At 35.6% G+C, this 23,156-nt stretch overlaps 2 protein-coding genes across 2 annotated transcripts; both read right to left on the minus strand.

Annotated features, from left to right (window-relative positions):
- Positions 1–1,349: 1,349 nt before the first annotated feature.
- On the minus strand, positions 1,350–23,046 carry LOC127253079 (F-box protein At4g00755-like). Its single transcript, XM_051277512.1, has 14 exons — positions 22,989–23,046; positions 22,475–22,796; positions 22,180–22,246; positions 21,927–22,065; positions 21,755–21,812; positions 21,502–21,642; positions 21,223–21,319; positions 20,998–21,111; positions 20,315–20,498; positions 20,023–20,186; positions 2,332–2,721; positions 2,062–2,231; positions 1,786–1,904; positions 1,350–1,665 (listed from the first exon to the last, which is right to left on the minus strand). The coding sequence occupies exons 11-14, from the start codon at positions 2,672–2,674 to the stop codon at positions 1,350–1,352; spliced, it is 948 nt and encodes a 315-aa protein (XP_051133469.1). The 5' UTR covers positions 2,675–2,721; positions 20,023–20,186; positions 20,315–20,498; positions 20,998–21,111; positions 21,223–21,319; positions 21,502–21,642; positions 21,755–21,812; positions 21,927–22,065; positions 22,180–22,246; positions 22,475–22,796; positions 22,989–23,046.
- On the minus strand, positions 3,498–11,610 carry LOC127256083 (SNF2 domain-containing protein CLASSY 3-like). Its single transcript, XM_051281917.1, has 14 exons — positions 11,288–11,610; positions 11,107–11,160; positions 9,589–9,780; positions 8,287–9,435; positions 7,999–8,151; positions 5,858–7,790; positions 5,623–5,680; positions 5,396–5,526; positions 5,224–5,281; positions 4,984–5,111; positions 4,692–4,788; positions 4,467–4,580; positions 3,784–3,967; positions 3,498–3,655 (listed from the first exon to the last, which is right to left on the minus strand). The coding sequence occupies exons 3-6, from the start codon at positions 9,766–9,768 to the stop codon at positions 5,880–5,882; spliced, it is 3,393 nt and encodes a 1,130-aa protein (XP_051137874.1). The 5' UTR covers positions 9,769–9,780; positions 11,107–11,160; positions 11,288–11,610; the 3' UTR covers positions 3,498–3,655; positions 3,784–3,967; positions 4,467–4,580; positions 4,692–4,788; positions 4,984–5,111; positions 5,224–5,281; positions 5,396–5,526; positions 5,623–5,680; positions 5,858–5,879.
- Positions 23,047–23,156: the final 110 nt, after the last annotated feature.

The raw sequence follows: 23,156 nt of genomic DNA on the forward strand, positions 1-23,156 counted from the left end.
AACTCCAAACTTCTTCTAACAAATCAACCAAACAAATCACAAATAAAAATGAGTCAATCAACTCAATGTGTTTTTTCCGGTTCATTCAAGATGTACCTTAATATTTTCGGGAATATTCTTAACCTTTGATGCCCAATGATTGGATCAAGTTGGCTTTCTTCGGCTGGTGGATGATCTTTTCAAAGATACCTTTTGTCTTTGCATGCTGGACAATCTCTTCGAGAATCCTGTTCTCAATATATCCAGCCTCTAACAAACTTGATTACCAACTAATGCACAGAATTTGTACGTAGCATATAAAAAATTCTAGATAGGAACTTTAATAAAATTAAACCAGTGCATTTAAATAACTCACAATAATTTACCTAGTGTGACTAAGAGCATTTTACGGGATCATATCTAGGGTATCAATCAATAGTGTAAGTATCCTAAGGGTAAAAGTCGAATTTGAAGATTGTTTAAGAATTAAATTGAATTATGCTGGAAAAATGATAAAAACTAATTTACCATAAGATCACATATTGAAAAAAAAAATTAACTAAAAAAAATGAAATAATATCAAATAAAGAAAGATAAGTTTATATATATATAAGTAAATAAATAGGGATTACATGTACTCAAATAGTAGTTTTAATTTGTATAAATCTAGAGATTAAATAAGAAAGAACAAATCTGTGTACCTGCTTAGATTAGCCAAATCAAACAATAAGAACACAATGCGACCAAATAACTGCAATAAATTGATATCATTCATATTCGAAAAAAAAAGTGATGAAGCTCGAAAAAGTTCATCCATGACAGGTTGAAAGGTAGATAGATACACATGAACATATATATGCATACATGCCTCTTTACACCTGCCCAAATCTTCCTTTGAAAAATGTTGATTCTCTTTTGTGTGAGAGAAAGTGGGAGGGACAGGGGCTAGGACAGTCTAGAACTACTCTTCTCCATTTTTGTCCAAAATTTGACAAAAAAAATTGGGTCCCATGAATGCTGAATCCTCTTTAGGTGTTTTTTGTTTTTGGATTTACTTCAAATTTTATTATTTTTTTAAAGCCCATGAATTCTATAGTTAAACAATAACTGATTTTTTTGTGTGTGTGGGTCAATTATAAATTCAAATTTATATATTCGCTTAATTATATTTTCTTTTATAACTGCAATTTTTTTAATTACTTTTTTTTATATATATAAACCAATAAAGTAAAACCAATTAAATGATACCTACTCAGTATGTATTACTCAAACTAAATACAACATCATACTAAAATACATAAGCAAATGATGTCATCCATTTTCAGGACTGTTGTATATATATATGCATTGAAGGCTGGAAGTCTGGGGTTCTAGTCCTCTGCGTCTTCCCTACGATTTCGGCCTTCATTCGGTCTATAGCCCAGGAGAATATTGGCGCATCTTCGGGCTGGAGCCAAGGTCATACTTGGTTCCAAGTCTAAAAGAGTAAAAAGGTGATTAAACATAAATTCCATCCTTTGCGCCACGGCCATTTGGCTGAGGGTAGCCGTGGAGGGAAGAGGAATCTGCCTCAAAACATCAATAACTGCTGAAGGTTGGTGCCTAAGTATTAGTTCGCCCCTTTCAACTGTCTTTATGTCGAAAGGCGGTTCGAGGGACTGGCCACGGATGCTCACCTGATGCAGGCTGCAACAATTAACCAATATATAGCGGTAAGTGATGGTCAATTTTTTGGGTTGAATAAGATTGATCCCTATTGTTCTATGTGCACATTTACATGAAGTATTACAAAGGTTGTTTAAGTACCAATGATAGTATAAGTTATTCCTTGGGTCTCTTTGCACCATCCCCAAGAGTTCGATCTTCAAAATCCCTCCCACACATAGAACTGGTTCAGGCAATGTAAATGTTTGGTTGAGGAGACTCTGCCCATATGCAATTCATATTAGAGCAAATGTAAGTTATTATTTTCAATCAAAAGTCATTTTTAATTAGGACAAGTGATAGTTCATATATTCTTAGAGTCATTCAACCATACAGATATAAGTTATGGAGACAATGTAATACAAGGTGGAAACTAACCTGTTCCATGGGGAATTGAGGCGATGTATAACCCCAGACAAAGTGGTCATCCTTCATATCCCCCGGCAAGTTAATGTCCTGGTGTGTTTGATATCTTGGCAACGTACGATGCCCCATGCTGAATTGGACTGACATAGCGGAGAATATATATTGTCTATTACCATAATGCCCTGAAAGGGAATGCAAATAGGATAGAAGAACTCAGTTAGGATTCCCAACATAAAATAGGATGAACATAAATGTGTCGAGACAATGGAAATTATACTATACCACGAGAAGGTTGGATTTGAATGTCTGATACTATGCAAACTCCGCCTTTGAGTTTGAAAAGTATGGTATCAGACACATTAGCGTCGGTGTGCCCTTTGCTCGACCAATACATTTGGTTTGGGAGGAGTGCATGAATGATGCTCTTTCCTATATAATGGCTTGTAGAAGAAGTTCCGATGACAAACCCAATGCAATTCTCAGGATTAATCATACTTGCTTTTGACAGAATAGCAAGGAGGCTTGAGTACAGTTTGTGTTCCTTCCGAAGATCATTGAATCTTGGAAGATGGTGCTTCTTCCCCTGGTCCATAATTGCGTCACAGTAGCTTGTATTCTTGAGCATTGGAGCTCTCCTTACACAAGCTGTTTTTGCTATGCTATTTTGAACAACTGCAAAAAACAAAACACAATGTGTGTAAAAATGGATAAGAGTAATTTCCCCAACTAAACATAATGATAAGCTGTGTATATTAGTGTTTACGTATTTCATTCTCATTCTGCTTGAATATAACAAAAAAGAAAATCAACAATAGACTTGAAAGGAAAGATAAAATAAAGAATGAAAACAAAAATTTAGTATATGTGTATCCAACGGTGTTGAATTGCAATTAGGGTGTCTTCTTTTCACAAACTTTACAAAAATTTACTATTCTTCAAAATTCATCTTTTATATATTCTTCTAAAAATTAAATTTATATTCAAAACATTATAGCAATACTATTTATATTATATTGTATAACACTTCTATGTGCATTGCATACCATAGTAGATTGTTCAACAAAGTAACCATATCAAAATGGTTGTGAAGCTTTTACATATTAGAAATGTTATTATATTGTCTATGAAATTAGTAAAGTGCCTATAGGCAATAAATTTTGGATATATCTAAACAATATTAATTTTTATTTTTTCTTTTATACTGTGAAAACTCGCAGCTGCTAAATTTTGGGTGCACTTTGGATAAACTCCCAACCGAACATAATAGCCTAAAACTAAGTCCAACAATAAAATTAGAAGTGTTGAAAGATTACAACGACAATAATAAAAAACAAAAAAAAAAAACAAAAACATCATCGTCCTCATCATCATCACCATCTGTAATTCATTGATTTGAAATTAATAAACTTGTAAAACCCTAAAGGAATGAATTTATTACTTACTCGCTTCCAATGGTTGGGATCGGGCTTTTTCATGACAATGATGGACTTGATTTGGTCTGGCAGCTTGGCTTTCCAGCGACAGTAGAGTTTGGTGCCGTGGTGGAAACTGTAGCTTGTTGGTTTAGGATCGAAATCGACGATTTTACTACTGGTGGGAGATGTACCTGTAACCTCAAATCAGAACAATTGCCTCTTAGTCATCAAATTAGCTAATAAATCTACCCAATGAGTTCGCAAGGAATTATATATATATATATGTTATATATGTGGATTTCAAAGACAAGCACACAACCATTTGGCAGCGTAGTAATCGGATTGTTCACTCCGGTGAAACCTCCAGGCTTTCGATAAGGGTCGTTAGGATTCTGAACATCACAGAGGTGGTTTGAGATCAAAGGCCTCGTGTTTTGAGCCGCCATCAGGAACCACTTCCGTTGCCACTGACATCTCCGCCGCCAACTTTGCCGTGACTGCCGCTGCATCATCACAAGAATCGACAAAATAGATTGTGTAGCATAAAAATTGAGAAAGAAAGCAAATGTTATATCTGTGAAACATGAGGCAATCACATGTGGCCACGTGTCTTCTCACTCAGTAATATTTGGCCATGTGTTTTTTCAGTCAACAATCTATGACAATTAGGGTGATTAGAGTATTAATTAAAGAAAAATTAAAAAGTGCGCGGACAAATTTTTAAAAAATTAATAATATTGGGATACATAATAAAAAGCCAGTTAAATATTAGGATAAAATATAAGATTACCCCTCAAACCAGCTATCTGTCAAAAAAAAAATAAAATTTTAAAACTCATAAAAACCTATATGAACTACAATCCACCATATTTTGTTTCAGCCATGGAAAAAAAATTAAAAAAATTCAGAACTTCTTTCGGAAACAATATAACCCACCACATAAATAATATATTGTGTAAGAAGCATGTATATAGAAAAACAGAAGTATTGCATTATACTTACTACATATTGAGGAGAGGAGTATTTGTGTTGTTAATATACTTAGCCTTTGTGCCCACAAACAAGACGGGACTGGTGCTGTCTTAGCTGCTATCGCCCACAGTCTTCATGCAATAACTATGCTTGTACATCCAAGAAAATATTCAGCGACAGAGGAGGAAGGGAATAGCTTTAGAAAACATTGGTGTTCACTTCTACTTCAAGATAAAAACAAAGAAACAGACAGACCGTCGGGTGTCTGCAGTTAGCTCTAGATGAGAGGCGGTTGCCAGCAAGTTTCTTTGCTTTATCACAAGGATCACTATCCTTCAGCCGCAGCACTTTCCTGGTACACAGATTTCGCAATATCAGACTAACTATCCGTCAAAACACAAAGTTTTAAAATTCATAAGAAACCTATATGAACTACAATCCACCATTTTTTGTTTCTGCCATGGAAAAAATAATATATAGTGCGAGAGAGAGTGAGAGAGGGAACATGTATGAAGAAAAATAGAAGTATTGTACTTGTACTTATTACATATTGAGTAGAGGAGTCCTTATTTTGTTAATGCTGAAACATTGGGATATCATCATTAGGCTTTGTGTCCACAAACAAGATGGACTGCCAGCTGTCTTGGCTGCTCTTGTTTCACAAAATAACTATGCCTGTTCGACAGTCCATCCAAGAAAAAATTCAGAAACAAAAGAGGAAGGGAATAGCTCAAAAAAATTAGTGCTTGCTTCGACTGAAGGATAAGAAACAGATAAAGAGACAAACTATCTGGTGACTGCAGTCAGTTCCCATGAGGATTCTCTGTTTTATCGCAACGATTCAGCTGCAGCATTCATAAGAAAAACAAAATTTTAAAATTCATAAGAAAATAAACTAAAAATAAATTCCAAGCTTCTTTCATATTCTATTTCTTCATGCAAATTGTACTTGTACTTACTAAATATTGAAGAGAGGAGTCCTTGTTTTGTTAATGTTGAAACATTGGGATATCATCATTAGGCTTTGTGTCCACAAACAAAATGGACAGCCAGCTGTCTTGGCTGCTCTTGTTTCACGAAATAACTATGCCTGTTCGACAATCCATCCAAGAAAAAATTCAGAGACAAAAGAGGAAAGAAATAGCTCACTTCGACTGAAGGATAAAAAACAGAGAAAGAGACAGACTATCGGGTGCCTGCAGTCAGTTCCTATGAGGATTCTCTGCTTTATCGCAACGATTCAGCTGCAACATTCATAAGAAAAACAAAATTTTAAAATTCATAAGAAAATAAACAAAAAATAAATTCCAAGCTTCTTTCACATTCTATTTCTTCCAGCAAATTAACCAAACAATTCACAAGCATAAATGAATCAATCAACTCAATTTGTTTCTTTAAAAACAATTTCGCTCAAGGCGTACCTTAATACTTCCGGGAGCATAATCAACCTCTGAGGCCTAAGGATTGGATCAAGTCTGTGGTTTTTGGCTGGTGGATGATCTTTTCAAACATGTCTTTTGTCATTCCGTGCTTGACCATCGCCTCAAGAATCTTGTCCTCAATCTCCGCCATCGGCTGCTTTGAGATATCTTGCTCATTTGAAGAAGAGCAAAACACTAATTCAGATAGCCGCTCTTTCTCAGCTTGCCGGCAATATTTGTCCGCCTCAGTTGTGGCAGCAGTCATAAGATGGTAGGTATGGACAAACCTATTTTGCCCAATCCTATAAGCTCGACAGATTGCCTGCTGCTGGACAGAAGGATTCCAGAGAACGTCCAGCAGAATGACCCTGGAAGCCCCAACCAGACTAATGCCCTCCGAGCAGCACTTCGTCGATGCCAGCATGATCATGGAATCATTTTCTGGATCGTTGAATGCGTTGATCACATTCTGCCGTTGCTTCTTCTCTAGCTTTCCTTCCAGCCTCAGAATTTCCTTCCCCGCATTCCACTGGAAGGTCGCGGTCAGATGCTCTTCGATCAGGTCCAAGGGGGGAATGTACTGGCTGAAGATGAGCACTTTTTCCTTCAGCGTCATACTGAGGCGGACAAACTCGACGATGAATTTCGTTTTGACTCCTTCGCTGGAATTGAGCTTGGATGCCTCGGCTGCTTGCATATCAATTCCATCATTTGGCACTTGCGACTTGCATCGTTGGATAAGGTAGGGATGAACAGATACCAAAGAAAATACAAAATCTGAACTCTTAATTGTTTTCCTTAATCGTTCCCCTTCCAACAAGTCGATCAGATTCTTCTGCAATCCAGTCGATTTCAAGAGGACCACACAGTCTCTTAATCCGGGAAGACTCTTTTGCAGGATAGAGCCTTTGTGCACATGCACAAACGGCGACATTGAGACTTTAAGTCTCTCCACTGCACGGTTGATGGATTCCGGAAGCAAAGCAGGCCTAGATCTCCGGCGGTTCCTATCTGAATGCAGAATCTCAGTGAATGTCGGGTCCTGCATAGCTGCTTCTGCCACTGTAGGCCTTACGATCTTCAGTGAGTTGAACAGCTCTCTGAAGTTGTTCTGGAAGAGCGTCCCAGACAATATAACACGCTTTTCAGTCTTGAGCTGAACCAGTGAAGTCCAAATTTTACTCCGGCGGTTGCGAGGAGTATGGCCTTCGTCAAGAATCACCAGGCCAGGCATCTCAAGAAGTATCGATCTCAAAACTTCGAAGTTCTTTTCAACACCCGACCTCTGCCCCTCTTCGCCTGCATCTGCTTCCTCGTTTTTCTGCGCCGTCAGCTTCTCAAACAGACTGTAGCTAATCCCCAAAAGGCCTCCCCCTCTCTTCCATGAATATATCTTTACCATCCGGATTGCCTCCATGTCCCTGCATCTGATACTCGTTCCTTGAAAGAGATGATCGGCCGCCGCCATCTCGTCACCGATAATTGTCAAATTGTTCAGGTTGTGGAAATTAAACCCGGAATTCCACTTCCTGAACTCCCCTTCCCAGTTCTGAAGCAATCCAGCCGGGGCGATGATCATCGGCAGACAGTTTGGATACATCTTTAGATATGTCTCGAGGAATACGATCATGAGACGTGTCTTTCCTGTCCCTGGGGCATGAGAAATGATGCATCCGCCCACTCCAGCTAGATTTGAGTTCTTTAAGTCAGCAATATCGGTACTGCCTGCCAAGTTCCTCCAGAGGAACTCAAATCCTTCTTGCTGGTGTTCGTACATACTTTCCCGCACACCAGCCTTGATGCTCCACACTGAGCCGCTAGTCCAGCTGCTTATGTCCGCTGCATCAGCTTCTGGGAGATTAACGGCGCTAAGATCCAGAGCCTTCCCTTTCTCCTGCTTCTTCTTTCCGGAAGCATTACGACCTTTGATCGCCTGCGAAAGGAAGAAGAAGAAGTGGTATAAATAAGGGTAGCCGCACAAATTTTAAATCAACCTAAGATTGCACTGACCTACATTCAGATAACAGATTAATATAGAATTAGGGAGGATGGATAAATTAAAAGGAACAATTTTGATGTTCCCAATAGTTGGATGGTTTTCTGATTTCAGTTATTTAAAGAAGAAATTGATATATACTTACCCACGGAGGAATTACATCCTTCGGTTGAATCGCCACATGCTGACAGCAGATACAAAACCATCCTCGATCATCTTCTAATACCAGTTCATGTAGCCCTCGAGCACATCTGCGCTCCTGACTCTCTTCCTCCTCCTCATCGTCTACTCCAACAACCTGCAGGCCATGAATTGATCATTAATTATCATATCGCATTCTGAATAATTATAATAAAAGTGCCGATTTAGTTCTCAATCCATGTCAAATCAGTTCATGTCTATTCTACACAAGTGCTGGAAGTGATTTACTTACCTCACGGCGGGCAGTCGTTCCAATTTCCTCAACAGCACAGCTAAAGTTGAACTCTTCAAACAAGACGTCCAACTCCTTCTCCCACTCAGCTGGCCTCTGTTCCTTTTCTGTTAGCGGGGCGACATCTTCCTCAAACCGAAACTTCTTGGGAAGAGGAGGGTAGTATTCAGCTCCATCTGCCACTCCAGTTCCTTCACCGGCATGCATTGTTCGAGACGGTTGTCCGAGAATAGATTCCTTTAGGATCTTGGAGATGTCAAATCTTTTAGGCTTAAGCTTCTTCGCTTTAGCCCCCGTCATAAACTTTGTCATCTCCTTAAGCCAATACGGCATATCCTCTCCATCACCGCCACTTTTGCAAATCCGTGTAGCTTTCGGGGGCTGGGCATTTGAGGCTGAGACTAGGTGCGCCCCTTCCTTGACTGTTCTTCGGTCATCATCATTGCCACCCTCCCTCTCCAATCTCTGTTCTTTGCCCTCACAGATTCCCGAGATCCTCCTCTGCTTTGTCTTCCTCTCAGGAGCATTCACTGCCACCTTTCTTTTTGGCATTCGATTGCAGCGCTGCCCTGAAGACTTTGCTGCCGTGCTGTCCCTTGCTGTTTCAGTTCCTTTCTGATTCTTCATTTTTTGCCTCCTCGTCAGAGTGAAGTCTTCATCATCCATCGAGCTCCGAATTTCATCGCCAGACAAGTCACTCAACTCATAGGACTGGCATTTATTGGTCCTACTCAGAGATCGAATACGACCTGCAATGCCAGCACAGTTGTCACTCGCTATCCGAATACCATCATCGTCATTTCCTCGGCAGACAGTATCCCGCAAATCCCCATTAGAATCGGCAACTTCTTCGTTCTTTTCTGCGGGAGCGATCAACCGTGAGGGAGTGTCGGCACTGTCCCCATTGGAGTGGCCCTCTAGTTCAGGGACTGTCAATTCAAGGCCAAATAATCGAGCATAAATATCTGCTCGACTCCTCAGATGCTCCATAGAGGACAGGTCATGGTTCCCATTGGTGTGGCCGTCTAGTTCAGGGCCGAATAATTGAGCATAAATATTTGCTCTATTCCTCGGATGATCCGTAGGGGACAGGTCATGGCTCCCGTCGGTGCACCCTTCAGTTTGAGCTTTTTGAAGCTCTTCATCAACCTGCAGACCATGAAAGTTCAATTTCAGTATCGAATGAAAGATTAGGATTGCATATTTAGTGAAGATATTATTCATAAAGGCATTCAATATCTAATTATGGGAACTAATTGAAACATTGAACTTATTTTTTGAACTTTCTTAATCTATTGGCACCTTATCGTCAAAAGAAACTCGTCTGTCGACACGTCTTTGTACTCTTATCTCTGGAGTGATTTCCGACGGAGGAACTCCGTCAATTCTCAATGACCGAGCCGTTTCCCCATCTCTCATCACAATGGCTCCATCATCCATCCTCGTCATTGACGGAGATGGCAATTCCTTTCTCTTATTCATTGATTTATGATTCTGCAACATAACAATAACAATGAGGTATAGATGGTTAAACATAATAAAATGATTCAAAAAAATAAATATATAAATAAATTGAAAAGAAAAATACCAACCATCTTACTACAAGTCATACATGTCACTATGATTCATAGTTACAAGATAAGCCAAAATATAACGATACATAATAAAAATTCACCCTAAACCCATCACAAAGAAAATGCTTCATTAACACTATATTAAGAAATTGAATTTAAAAATAATTATAAAATATAAATAGGCCTTGTGTTCATCTATCAAATATGCAAGTAGTTTGCTATGTTTAACAAAATTTATAACTATATTAAATCAATATGCAAATACCAACAGCCCATCCTCTTTCAATATAAGCAAGTTCTCTCTGGAAATATAGAAACAATGTTTGGAGACAATAGACTATTAATAAATCTCATACATAACAATGGAAAAATTTTCAAAACCACTTATGTCTTTCAATTCAAAATTAAGGTTTTTTTTCCCTTGTCTGATTTTCAGTATTTCATATTATGTGTTTTTTATTATATTCTTACATACATGACATTTACGTGAAAATTTAAGATAAAGAAGAGAATACTAGGTTACACTTTATCAAATAATATAATACTATCAACATATGTAGTATTTGATCAAACATTTGTTGGAACACTGAGTAGGTGTTGAAAAAGAAAACATGATATGAAAGTTAAGTCAATCATAACTCCAACTTACATAATAAAAATCTACTCAATGCATAGGATTAAGATCAAGGCGGTACTTATGTAGCTAGAAGTTATATTCTGAAGAATAAAAAAAATTCCTAGAGTGAAATTAACAACAATGAAAAAAATAAATAAATAAATAAATAAACTTGACAACAAGCTACTTGACAAAAAAGATCCAATGTGGTATATCAATATATGATTCGATTTTATAGGAACTTTATTAAAAGTAAAGGAGTGCATTTAAATAACTAACAATAATAGACCACGTGCGACTAAAAGAGACGTTGTGATTATGTCCGGGGGATCAATAGTTATGTTGGTTGAAGGGTACAAACTAGTTTGCCAAAAGATCACATATTGAAAAATAATAATATTAAAATAAAATAATTTGCTATATAAGTATTAATGAAAGATAATAATTAAGACAGCAACATTGACAGAAATATAAGAACATTGAAAAGAAAGAGAAATTAATATATTAAGTAAAGGAAGATGATTTTTTTTTTTTTCAAAAAAAAATAAAAATACATAAGCATTTCATTGTAACCCTAGTTTCAATTGTGGAAATCTAAGAGATTAAAGAAAGAAGATTAGATTTGTATACCTCCTTAGATTACCAAATGAAACAAGAAGAGCACGATGGATGGCGACCGAATATCTGCAAGAAATTGAGTTAGAAAACAAAGATATCATTCATTCAAATTCAGAAAAAAGTAGACGAAGCTCGAACAAGTACATCCATGACCACTTGAAAGGGAGATAGATACACATGAACATATACATACCTCTTTACTCCTGCTGCAAACTTTCCTTTGACAAATTGTTGATTTGAAGGAGGACTCCTGAAAGGTTCTTCGATGAGAACGAGAGAGGGGCTAAGACGAAGACAGTGTTTCGAATTTTGTCCAAAATATGACCAAAAAACGAAATTAGGTCGTATCAATTGAAATTGGTGGGGGTTTGATTTGGAGATCAAATATTTTGGGGGTGAAAGAAGTGTTCGTAGAGGAAGGTAAGGGTTAAGAATGGCTTTCTGTTTTCGCCTGCGGAGGAAGCTAAGGATGTTCGGATTCAGGTTCAAGTTCCTCTTCGATATCACCTATGTTTGATGGTCCTTGTCGATGAAATTTGCGTTTTTGTTTGCTTTTTCCGATCGCATGTGCCTTTGATTTGCGGACAGTAGGATTAGCAAGCCAAAGTCGATGTAGTCAAATGAAAGAGGTATGTGATGATTAGGGAAGATATTAGACACGGAATCTTCTCCGGGTGTTTTTGGTTTTGAGTTTTTTATAATTTAATTATTGTTAAAAGCCGATGAATTTTATACAGTTATATAACTTTGTTTTTATTTTTTATTTTTTATTTTTTTGTTGTGTGTGTGGTTGGGTCGATCTTTCTTGGCCAAGTTCAGTATCAAACCTATATAAGGGAGATTCCATTCCAAAAAACTATTAATCACAAAACCTATCATCAGATTTACTATTGCCAGGTTTTTAATGATTAAAACATCAACAAACACCAAGTTAGACCTACTATCTTAACACCAGTAAAGTACCTACCTAATCGAGTATAAACCACATTAGGTTCAGTTTCTTTTATCCGATTGGAACTCAAATAACTCCTTTGTTGAGTAAGGTTTTTAAAGACCACATAGTTTTTTTTTTTATAATCTTCGCAATATAAGGTATGGAAAATCTTGACCTCAGAGAAGTCACATGAATTTCCCTCTCAAGAAATCAACTCACCTTTTCCCATCACACACTATGTGACACACGGAAGTTGGTTTTCTCATTGTGTTTGTGTGAATTAAGGTCTTTATTGCACTTGCAACATTGGAGATTCTTTATATATATATATATATATATATATATTCACAATGCAATTATGTTATTTGGCTTCAAACTAAGCCCAATCAAGTTGAAAGATTACACCTAATGCTAGGTTAACCTATAAAAGGAAGAGAAAAATATTGAGCCAACGAGACGCACGGAAGCAAATCAACAAGGGTGTTCTATTGCTTTCTAGATTTGTTTGATGGGTTTGTTGCTAGTCGCAAATCATGTTCTATCTCGTTCCTTCTAGATTTGTTTATTCTTGTTGTAGTATTCTTAATTATTTTGTGACTATTGGGTTGATCATTAATTTTTAGTTATATTTCATATTTAAGAAAATTGGATTGTTGGTCAACTTGGTTAGTTGTTCATTTATTTCTTAGGAACATACTATATTTAGAATATCCCTTTGATTAGTGGAACTTTTAATACTTGTGAATGTATTGTTTTATGCCAAACCCCTTAAGTCATGTCTCTATAATCTTGTAATTTACTTTTAGATTAAAGATAAGATCATCATAAATTGGTTTAGAGCTAGCCATTTTTTCTAGCTTGTCTTCATTCGCAGTTATTTCGTTTGGGCTGATTATGACTGTTTTTAGGGAGTTAAATGCAACAAGAACGATTTTTGATCATGGTGAATTAAATGCATCACATACTTTACTTCTTTAGATATCTAAGGGTTAGCTTAGGTTCCACTATTCATCATATTTGGTCTAGCCAGCAAAATACGTTGTTCATCATGCAAAACAATGAGTTTGACTCATTTTGTTTTTGTTTAACTGTCCGAATTTCGTCTAGATTCGACCACAAGGAGAAAAAAATGAAATAAATTAAGAAAGAGTGGCAAGACTTTGCAATAGTTATTCATATTGAAGTAATGGTAGGATCTTCAAAATAGTAACGTTGGCATGACTATTTCCTATCCATGGTTATTTTGCATAAAAAAAAAAATAGTGAGTTAGTCACCTTTTTTAGTTAGTATTAATTTTTTTTTCCTTTCTACTATTATGTCATCATTCTAATTCTTAGTTTCAATTTATCTAGTTTTTTATGCATCTAATAAGATTTTGATCATGACTAGCAATTCGTTCTTTTTTTAATTTTTTTTTCTCTTTTTCTTTTTTTTCTATTAATTGATCGCCTCTACATCATCGAGCATCTGCTTGGAGTTACATTTGGTTCTGCATTACGAGTTATGAAAATGAACAAACATATTGCTTTTGAAGCTCCAATCCAATGGACTCAATTAGACACTTGATCATTTATATGGTACATGTGATCTTCCCATCTACTAGTTGGCAATCATATATATATTTTTATTTTTTTTCATTAATGTGGTCAAGTAAACATTTGCTTTCAGCAGTTTCCTTTTTGTTGACCTCTTTGTGCTTAAAAAGCGTTTCTCAAAGTGGATACAAAATCTAGATGAATTTTTTAAGAATCTAATGGTTTTACCATTATGTAAAGATTGTTAGGTTTTCAGCCATTGCTCAATATGAAGGGCAATGGAGATCTTTTCTATTGATGCCCACAATTTCAGCCCATTGCAATGGTCCATCCCAAAGACTATCGCCCTCTAGGGAGGCGATCAGAGCCATTCATTTTAGGTTTAGGTGTGTTCAATCTCTCTATCCATCATGTTCCATCCTGAGTGGTTTAGGTACTTTTCGGTGATGTTTCAATTGCCTATGTTGTCAAACAAGTGTTCCACTGTGTATTTCCGAGTGTGGTGAGCCTATTGACAAGTGAAAGGTGTGTAAACTGAGAGTTCACATTGGTGAGCTTGGTGTCATCGGTTTTGTGTGAAGATTTTAGGGTTTAAGTGCCGTAGGATACATATATTCGGGTCTCATTTTTTAGGTCTTGTTCACCTTGTTATAGTGGGACAAAGAGTATGCATTACATTTGAGAAAATTTTGGCTTTGTTTTTGCATTCATTTATGCTTTATTTTTCAATTTGTTATATTTAGTTTTTCGCTTGATTTCTTGGAATATGTTCTTGGTTAATTTATGTGCTTAGCTTTTTACAAGATATGTCATGTTTTAGGTCTGAACATTTGACGGACTTAAGTCCTAATATTTTTTATCATTTTTAAAACCTTAATTACAAAATGTGTCCTTAATTGTTTTGATCAAATAGTACATAAATATGATATAATTTTATATTATTATGTACTATGAATATTTCATTAGTAGGATATCAATATTTCTTTATATTGATTGTCACATTTTAATTTTTCAAAACCACAGTTTTTGGGATTTGTAAGTAAGGGTTCTTTCATCGTAACACTTAACATGAACATCACATGATTTAAGAATTTTGGATCTAAAAAAATGAAAAAAAAAAAAGAGACAAGATATAAATGGAATAATAAAAATAATAATCAAGTATATAACATGATAAAAAGTAACCAGAGTGCATAGTTCGTAGATATTTTGCTATTTTTCATGCACAATAGAATTTGGGTTACTTATGTACCTGGAATGAGAAAAACTAATGAGTATGTCATAATTGAACCTTTACACTTTATCAAAATTTGACATAAAATAATGTTTATAGTCCATAAAATAATAAAATACTTCCAAAATGTGTAATATTCGATCAAACAATTGTCGAAACATAAAGTAGGTGTTGGAAAAAGAAAACAAGATATGAAACATAAGTCGTCATAACTATAACCTTCACAATAATTATCTACTTAATGCATAGGATTATATAACATCAATGAGATAATTATGTTGCTAAAAGTTAGATTTTTTTAACAAAAAAATTCCTAGAATGAAAGGTGGATACAGATGAACATATACATACATACATACATACCTGTCTACACTTGCTGCAAACCTTCCTTCCGCAAACTTTCGAGTTGAACGACTTCTCCTGAAAGGTGTTCTCTGTGTCAGAGCTAGAGAGTGAGAGGGAAGAAATCTAGAATAGTGTTTTCGATGATTGTCCAATAATTAACCAAACAAGAAATTGGGTCATAGCAATGCGGATTCTTCTTCAAGTGTTCTTTGGTTTTTGGGTTTATTGATAATTTTATTATTTTTGAAAGCCCATGATTTTATACAGTTAAAAAGACATTGTGTTTATTTTTTTATGTCTGTGCTTGGGCCAATATCTTTTTCACCAAAAAAGAAATATTATTTAAAATATTTGTTGTAAAAAAATTATTATGGAACTTGGCAGAAAATAAAATAATTTATAGATTTTACAATCAGTTTTTCCTTGATTAATAATAAAAAAAATTTATCCTTGAGATTGATTTATTCTATTTTTAGCAAATCTACTCCAAAAAATGATGATCACAGACAGCCCTTACTGAAACCATTTGCAAGGAAATGGGGAGTGTTCGAAAAGCCACATCATTGCTTCAAAGATTTAATTTCAGAATAAGAAAATGTTATTTTGTCATGTTCCAAACACCTCCTTTCTTCATAATAGTTTATAGAAGAAGCTTCACTGCCGTACTCAATGCACTCCTTTGGAATCATGATTTCTTTTGACTGAATATCAAATAGGCCTTAGTACATTGTGTGTTCCTAAAAGTAATGGGGCTTCTGGTCACTATGCACTGCGCTCATAACTTCGACTAGGATTGCTTCGAAGGTGCCTTTTCTGGTCAATATTTCATAAGGGGAGGACATTTGGTGGAACAAGGAAGCTTTGAGCACAGAAAACCATTATGAAATTGCATCCAGACCCAAGATATATGTATTTAGTTGCACTCGATTATAACTCGAAACTATACGCAGTGTATTCAACAATATATAAGTCGATCAGGACATTATATCATTAGTTGTGAAACTTTCTATTGTCCATGAAAATTGGTAAAATACCTATAATCTATAACTACTTGTGGTTATATATAAAATTGTTTACAAACTTCCAGTCATAGTTATAAATGATCACTATTCAAAATCTTACAAGAATATTCTTACAATTCTAATATACCTATAATCTATCCAATCACAAACGTTAATTAGTGCAAACCTAGAGCAATCTTGAATGAAGAATTGTCAGAAGAAATGAAAATTTCTGAAATTATCATACAGCTATACAATCTTGTGTATATGTATGCAATATAGTAATCTCAAACTAACAATTCGTCGGTAAATAATAAATATTCATGAGAAATCTATATGAACTATAATCCTCCATATTCTATTTTTTTCTTGGAATAAAAAATAAAAAACTCCAAACTTCTTCTAACAAATCAACCAAACAAATCACAAATAAAAATGAGTCAATCAACTCAATGTGTTTTTTCCGGTTCATTCAAGATGTACCTTAATATTTTCGGGAATATTCTTAACCTTTGATGCCCAATGATTGGATCAAGTTGGCTTTCTTCGGCTGGTGGATGATCTTTTCAAAGATACCTTTTGTCTTTGCATGCTGGACAATCTCTTCGAGAATCCTGTTCTCAATATATCCAGCCTCTAACAAACTTGATTACCAACTAATGCACAGAATTTGTACGTAGCATATAAAAAATTCTAGATAGGAACTTTAATAAAATTAAACCAGTGCATTTAAATAACTCACAATAATTTACCTAGTGTGACTAAGAGCATTTTACGGGATCATATCTAGGGTATCAATCAATAGTGTAAGTATCCTAAGGGTAAAAGTCGAATTTGAAGATTGTTTAAGAATTAAATTGAATTATGCTGGAAAAATGATAAAAACTAATTTACCATAAGATCACATATTGAAAAAAAAAATTAACTAAAAAAAATGAAATAATATCAAATAAAGAAAGATAAGTTTATATATATATAAGTAAATAAATAGGGATTACATGTACTCAAATAGTAGTTTTAATTTGTATAAATCTAGAGATTAAATAAGAAAGAACAAATCTGTGTACCTGCTTAGATTAGCCAAATCAAACAATAAGAACACAATGCGACCAAATAACTGCAATAAATTGATATCATTCATATTCGAAAAAAAAAGTGATGAAGCTCGAAAAAGTTCATCCATGACAGGTTGAAAGGTAGATAGATACACATGAACATATATATGCATACATGCCTCTTTACACCTGCCCAAATCTTCCTTTGAAAAATGTTGATTCTCTTTTGTGTGAGAGAAAGTGGGAGGGACAGGGGCTAGGACAGTCTAGAACTACTCTTCTCCATTTTTGTCCAAAATTTGACAAAAAAAATTGGGTCCCATGAATGCTGAATCCTCTTTAGGTGTTTTTTGTTTTTGGATTTACTTCAAATTTTATTATTTTTTTAAAGCCCATGAATTCTATAGTTAAACAATAACTGATTTTTTTGTGTGTGTGGGTCAATTATAAATTCAAATTTATATATTCGCTTAATTATATTTTCTTTTATAACTGCAATTTTTTTAATTACTTTTTTTTATATATATAAACCAATAAAGTAAAACCAATTAAATGATACCTACTCAGTATGTATTACTCAAACTAAATACAACATCATACTAAAATACATAAGCAAATGATGTCATCCATTTTCAGGACTGTTGTATATATATATGCATTGAAGGCTGGAAGTCTGGGGTTCTAGTCCTCTGCGTCTTCCCTACGATTTCGGCCTTCATTCGGTCTATAGCCCAGGAGAATATTGGCGCATCTTCGGGCTGGAGCCAAGGTCATACTTGGTTCCAAGTCTAAAAGAGTAAAAAGGTGATTAAACATAAATTCCATCCTTTGCGCCACGGCCATTTGGCTGAGGGTAGCCGTGGAGGGAAGAGGAATCTGCCTCAAAACATCAATAACTGCTGAAGGTTGGTGCCTAAGTATTAGTTCGCCCCTTTCAACTGTCTTTATGTCGAAAGGCGGTTCGAGGGACTGGCCACGGATGCTCACCTGATGCAGGCTGCAACAATTAACCAATATATAGCGGTAAGTGATGGTCAATTTTTTGGGTTGAATAAGATTGATCCCTATTGTTCTATGTGCACATTTACATGAAGTATTACAAAGGTTGTTTAAGTACCAATGATAGTATAAGTTATTCCTTGGGTCTCTTTGCACCATCCCCAAGAGTTCGATCTTCAAAATCCCTCCCACACATAGAACTGGTTCAGGCAATGTAAATGTTTGGTTGAGGAGACTCTGCCCATATGCAATTCATATTAGAGCAAATGTAAGTTATTATTTTCAATCAAAAGTCATTTTTAATTAGGACAAGTGATAGTTCATATATTCTTAGAGTCATTCAACCATACAGATATAAGTTATGGAGACAATGTAATACAAGGTGGAAACTAACCTGTTCCATGGGGAATTGAGGCGATGTATAACCCCAGACAAAGTGGTCATCCTTCATATCCCCCGGCAAGTTAATGTCCTGGTGTGTTTGATATCTTGGCAACGTACGATGCCCCATGCTGAATTGGACTGACATAGCGGAGAATATATATTGTCTATTACCATAATGCCCTGAAAGGGAATGCAAATAGGATAGAAGAACTCAGTTAGGATTCCCAACATAAAATAGGATGAACATAAATGTGTCGAGACAATGGAAATTATACTATACCACGAGAAGGTTGGATTTGAATGTCTGATACTATGCAAACTCCGCCTTTGAGTTTGAAAAGTATGGTATCAGACACATTAGCGTCGGTGTGCCCTTTGCTCGACCAATACATTTGGTTTGGGAGGAGTGCATGAATGATGCTCTTTCCTATATAATGGCTTGTAGAAGAAGTTCCGATGACAAACCCAATGCAATTCTCAGGATTAATCATACTTGCTTTTGACAGAATAGCAAGGAGGCTTGAGTACAGTTTGTGTTCCTTCCGAAGATCATTGAATCTTGGAAGATGGTGCTTCTTCCCCTGGTCCATAATTGCGTCACAGTAGCTTGTATTCTTGAGCATTGGAGCTCTCCTTACACAAGCTGTTTTTGCTATGCTATTTTGAACAACTGCAAAAAACAAAACACAATGTGTGTAAAAATGGATAAGAGTAATTTCCCCAACTAAACATAATGATAAGCTGTGTATATTAGTGTTTACGTATTTCATTCTCATTCTGCTTGAATATAACAAAAAAGAAAATCAACAATAGACTTGAAAGGAAAGATAAAATAAAGAATGAAAACAAAAATTTAGTATATGTGTATCCAACGGTGTTGAATTGCAATTAGGGTGTCTTCTTTTCACAAACTTTACAAAAATTTACTATTCTTCAAAATTCATCTTTTATATATTCTTCTAAAAATTAAATTTATATTCAAAACATTATAGCAATACTATTTATATTATATTGTATAACACTTCTATGTGCATTGCATACCATAGTAGATTGTTCAACAAAGTAACCATATCAAAATGGTTGTGAAGCTTTTACATATTAGAAATGTTATTATATTGTCTATGAAATTAGTAAAGTGCCTATAGGCAATAAATTTTGGATATATCTAAACAATATTAATTTTTATTTTTTCTTTTATACTGTGAAAACTCGCAGCTGCTAAATTTTGGGTGCACTTTGGATAAACTCCCAACCGAACATAATAGCCTAAAACTAAGTCCAACAATAAAATTAGAAGTGTTGAAAGATTACAACGACAATAATAAAAAACAAAAAAAAAAAACAAAAACATCATCGTCCTCATCATCATCACCATCTGTAATTCATTGATTTGAAATTAATAAACTTGTAAAACCCTAAAGGAATGAATTTATTACTTACTCGCTTCCAATGGTTGGGATCGGGCTTTTTCATGACAATGATGGACTTGATTTGGTCTGGCAGCTTGGCTTTCCAGCGACAGTAGAGTTTGGTGCCGTGGTGGAAACTGTAGCTTGTTGGTTTAGGATCGAAATCGACGATTTTACTACTGGTGGGAGATGTACCTGTAACCTCAAATCAGAACAATTGCCTCTTAGTCATCAAATTAGCTAATAAATCTACCCAATGAGTTCGCAAGGAATTATATATATATATATGTTATATATGTGGATTTCAAAGACAAGCACACAACCATTTGGCAGCGTAGTAATCGGATTGTTCACTCCGGTGAAACCTCCAGGCTTTCGATAAGGGTCGTTAGGATTCTGAACATCACAGAGGTGGTTTGAGATCAAAGGCCTCGTGTTTTGAGCCGCCATCAGGAACCACTTCCGTTGCCACTGACATCTCCGCCGCCAACTTTGCCGTGACTGCCGCTGCATCATCACAAGAATCGACAAAATAGATTGTGTAGCATAAAAATTGAGAAAGAAAGCAAATGTTATATCTGTGAAACATGAGGCAATCACATGTGGCCACGTGTCTTCTCACTCAGTAATATTTGGCCATGTGTTTTTTCAGTCAACAATCTATGACAATTAGGGTGATTAGAGTATTAATTAAAGAAAAATTAAAAAGTGCGCGGACAAATTTTTAAAAAATTAATAATATTGGGATACATAATAAAAAGCCAGTTAAATATGAGGATAAAATATAAGATTACCCCTCAAACCAGCTATCTGTCAAAAAAAAAATAAAATTTTAAAACTCATAAAAACCTATATGAACTACAATCCACCATATTTTGTTTCAGCCATGGAAAAAAAATTAAAAAAATTCAGAACTTCTTTCGGAAACAATATAACCCACCACATAAATAATATATTGTGTAAGAAGCATGTATATAGAAAAACAGAAGTATTGCATTATACTTACTACATATTGAGGAGAGGAGTATTTGTGTTGTTAATATACTTAGCCTTTGTGCCCACAAACAAGACGGGACTGGTGCTGTCTTAGCTGCTATCGCCCACAGTCTTCATGCAATAACTATGCTTGTACATCCAAGAAAATATTCAGCGACAGAGGAGGAAGGGAATAGCTTTAGAAAACATTGGTGTTCACTTCTACTTCAAGATAAAAACAAAGAAACAGACAGACCGTCGGGTGTCTGCAGTTAGCTCTAGATGAGAGGCGGTTGCCAGCAAGTTTCTTTGCTTTATCACAAGGATCACTATCCTTCAGCCGCAGCACTTTCCTGGTACACAGATTTCGCAATATCAGACTAACTATCCGTCAAAACACAAAGTTTTAAAATTCATAAGAAACCTATATGAACTACAATCCACCATTTTTTGTTTCTGCCATGGAAAAAATAATATATAGTGCGAGAGAGAGTGAGAGAGGGAACATGTATGAAGAAAAATAGAAGTATTGTACTTGTACTTATTACATATTGAGTAGAGGAGTCCTTATTTTGTTAATGCTGAAACATTGGGATATCATCATTAGGCTTTGTGTCCACAAACAAGATGGACTGCCAGCTGTCTTGGCTGCTCTTGTTTCACAAAATAACTATGCCTGTTCGACAGTCCATCCAAGAAAAAATTCAGAAACAAAAGAGGAAGGGAATAGCTCAAAAAAATTAGTGCTTGCTTCGACTGAAGGATAAGAAACAGATAAAGAGACAAACTATCTGGTGACTGCAGTCAGTTCCCATGAGGATTCTCTGTTTTATCGCAACGATTCAGCTGCAGCATTCATAAGAAAAACAAAATTTTAAAATTCATAAGAAAATAAACTAAAAATAAATTCCAAGCTTCTTTCATATTCTATTTCTTCATGCAAATTGTACTTGTACTTACTAAATATTGAAGAGAGGAGTCCTTGTTTTGTTAATGTTGAAACATTGGGATATCATCCTTAGGCTTTGTGTCAACAAACAAGATGGCTGCTGCTTTCTTGGCTGCTCTCAGTCCACCATCTTTATGAGAATAGCCATGCCTGTCCGACAGTCCATCCAAGAAAATATTCAGCCACGGAGGAGAAAGGGAATAGCTTCAGAAAACATTAGTATTCATTTCTACTTAAAGAAAAGAAACAGCCAAACAGACACACCTTTGGTTGCCAGCAACTTTCCCTGCTTTATTGCAAGAATCACTGTCTTTTCAGCCGCAACACTTTCCTGGTACACAGATTTAACAATATCAAACCAGCCATCCGTCGAAAAGCAAAATTTTAAAACTCATACGAAACCTATATGAACTACAATCCACCATTTTTTGTTTTGGCCGTGGAAAAAAAATAAAAAAAATTCAGAACTTCTTTCGGAAACAATATAACCCACCACATAAATAATATATTGTGTAAGAAGCATGTATATAGAAAAACAGAAGTATTGCATTATACTTACTACATATTGAGGAGAGGAGTATTTGTGTTGTTAATATACTTAGCCTTTGTGCCCACAAACAAGACGGGACTGGTGCTGTCTTGGCTGCTCTCGCCCACAGTCTTCATGAAATAACTTTGCTTGTACATCCAAGAAAATATTCAGCGACAGAGGAGGAAGGGAATAGCTTTAGAAAACATTAGTGTTCACTTCTACTTCAGGATAAAAACAAAGAAACAGACAGACCGTCGGGTGTCTGCAGTTAGCTCTAGATGAGAGGCGGTTGCCAGCAAGTTTCTCTGCTTTATCACAAGGATCACTGTCCTTCAGCCACAGCATTTTCCTAGCACACAGATTTAGCAATATCAGACCAACCATCTGTCAAAACACAAAATTTTAAAATTCATAACAAACCTATATGAACTACAATCCACCATTTTTTGTTTCTGCCATGGAAAAAGTAATATATAGTGCGAGAGAGAGTGAGAGAGGGAGCATGTATGAAGAAAAATAGAAGTATTCTACTTGTACTTACTACATATTGAGGAGAGGAGTCCTTGTTTTGTTAATGTTGAAACATTGGGATATCATCATTAGGCTTTGTGTCCACAAACAAGTGGACTGCCAGCTGTTTTGGCTGCTCTTGTTTCACGAAATAACTATGCCTGTTCGACAGTCCATCCAAGAAAATATTCAGAGACAA

This window comes from Andrographis paniculata, unplaced genomic scaffold, assembly GCF_009805555.1.
Source record: "Andrographis paniculata isolate CXL003 unplaced genomic scaffold, ASM980555v1 Contig12END, whole genome shotgun sequence".
Taxonomy (NCBI): domain Eukaryota; kingdom Viridiplantae; phylum Streptophyta; class Magnoliopsida; order Lamiales; family Acanthaceae; genus Andrographis; species Andrographis paniculata.

Excerpts from the sequence above, each read along its gene's own strand:
- LOC127253079 (XM_051277512.1), bottom strand. The coding sequence starts at position 2,674 with ATGCTCAAGAATACAAGCTACTGTGACGCAATTATGGACCAGGGGAAG. Across the intron at positions 1,905-2,061 it reads CTCAATTCCCCATGGAACAG|AGTCTCCTCAACCAAACATT; the intron begins GTTAGTTTCCAC and ends GCATATGGGCAG. Across the intron at positions 1,666-1,785 it reads AATAACTTATACTATCATTG|CCTGCATCAGGTGAGCATCC; the intron begins GTACTTAAACAA and ends TAATTGTTGCAG.
- LOC127256083 (XM_051281917.1), bottom strand. The coding sequence starts at position 9,768 with ATGAATAAGAGAAAGGAATTGCCATCTCCGTCAATGACGAGGATGGAT. Across the intron at positions 9,436-9,588 it reads GAGTTTCTTTTGACGATAAG|GTTGATGAAGAGCTTCAAAA; the intron begins GTGCCAATAGAT and ends CATGGTCTGCAG. Across the intron at positions 7,791-7,998 it reads AGGATGTAATTCCTCCGTGG|GCGATCAAAGGTCGTAATGC; the intron begins GTAAGTATATAT and ends TTCCTTTCGCAG.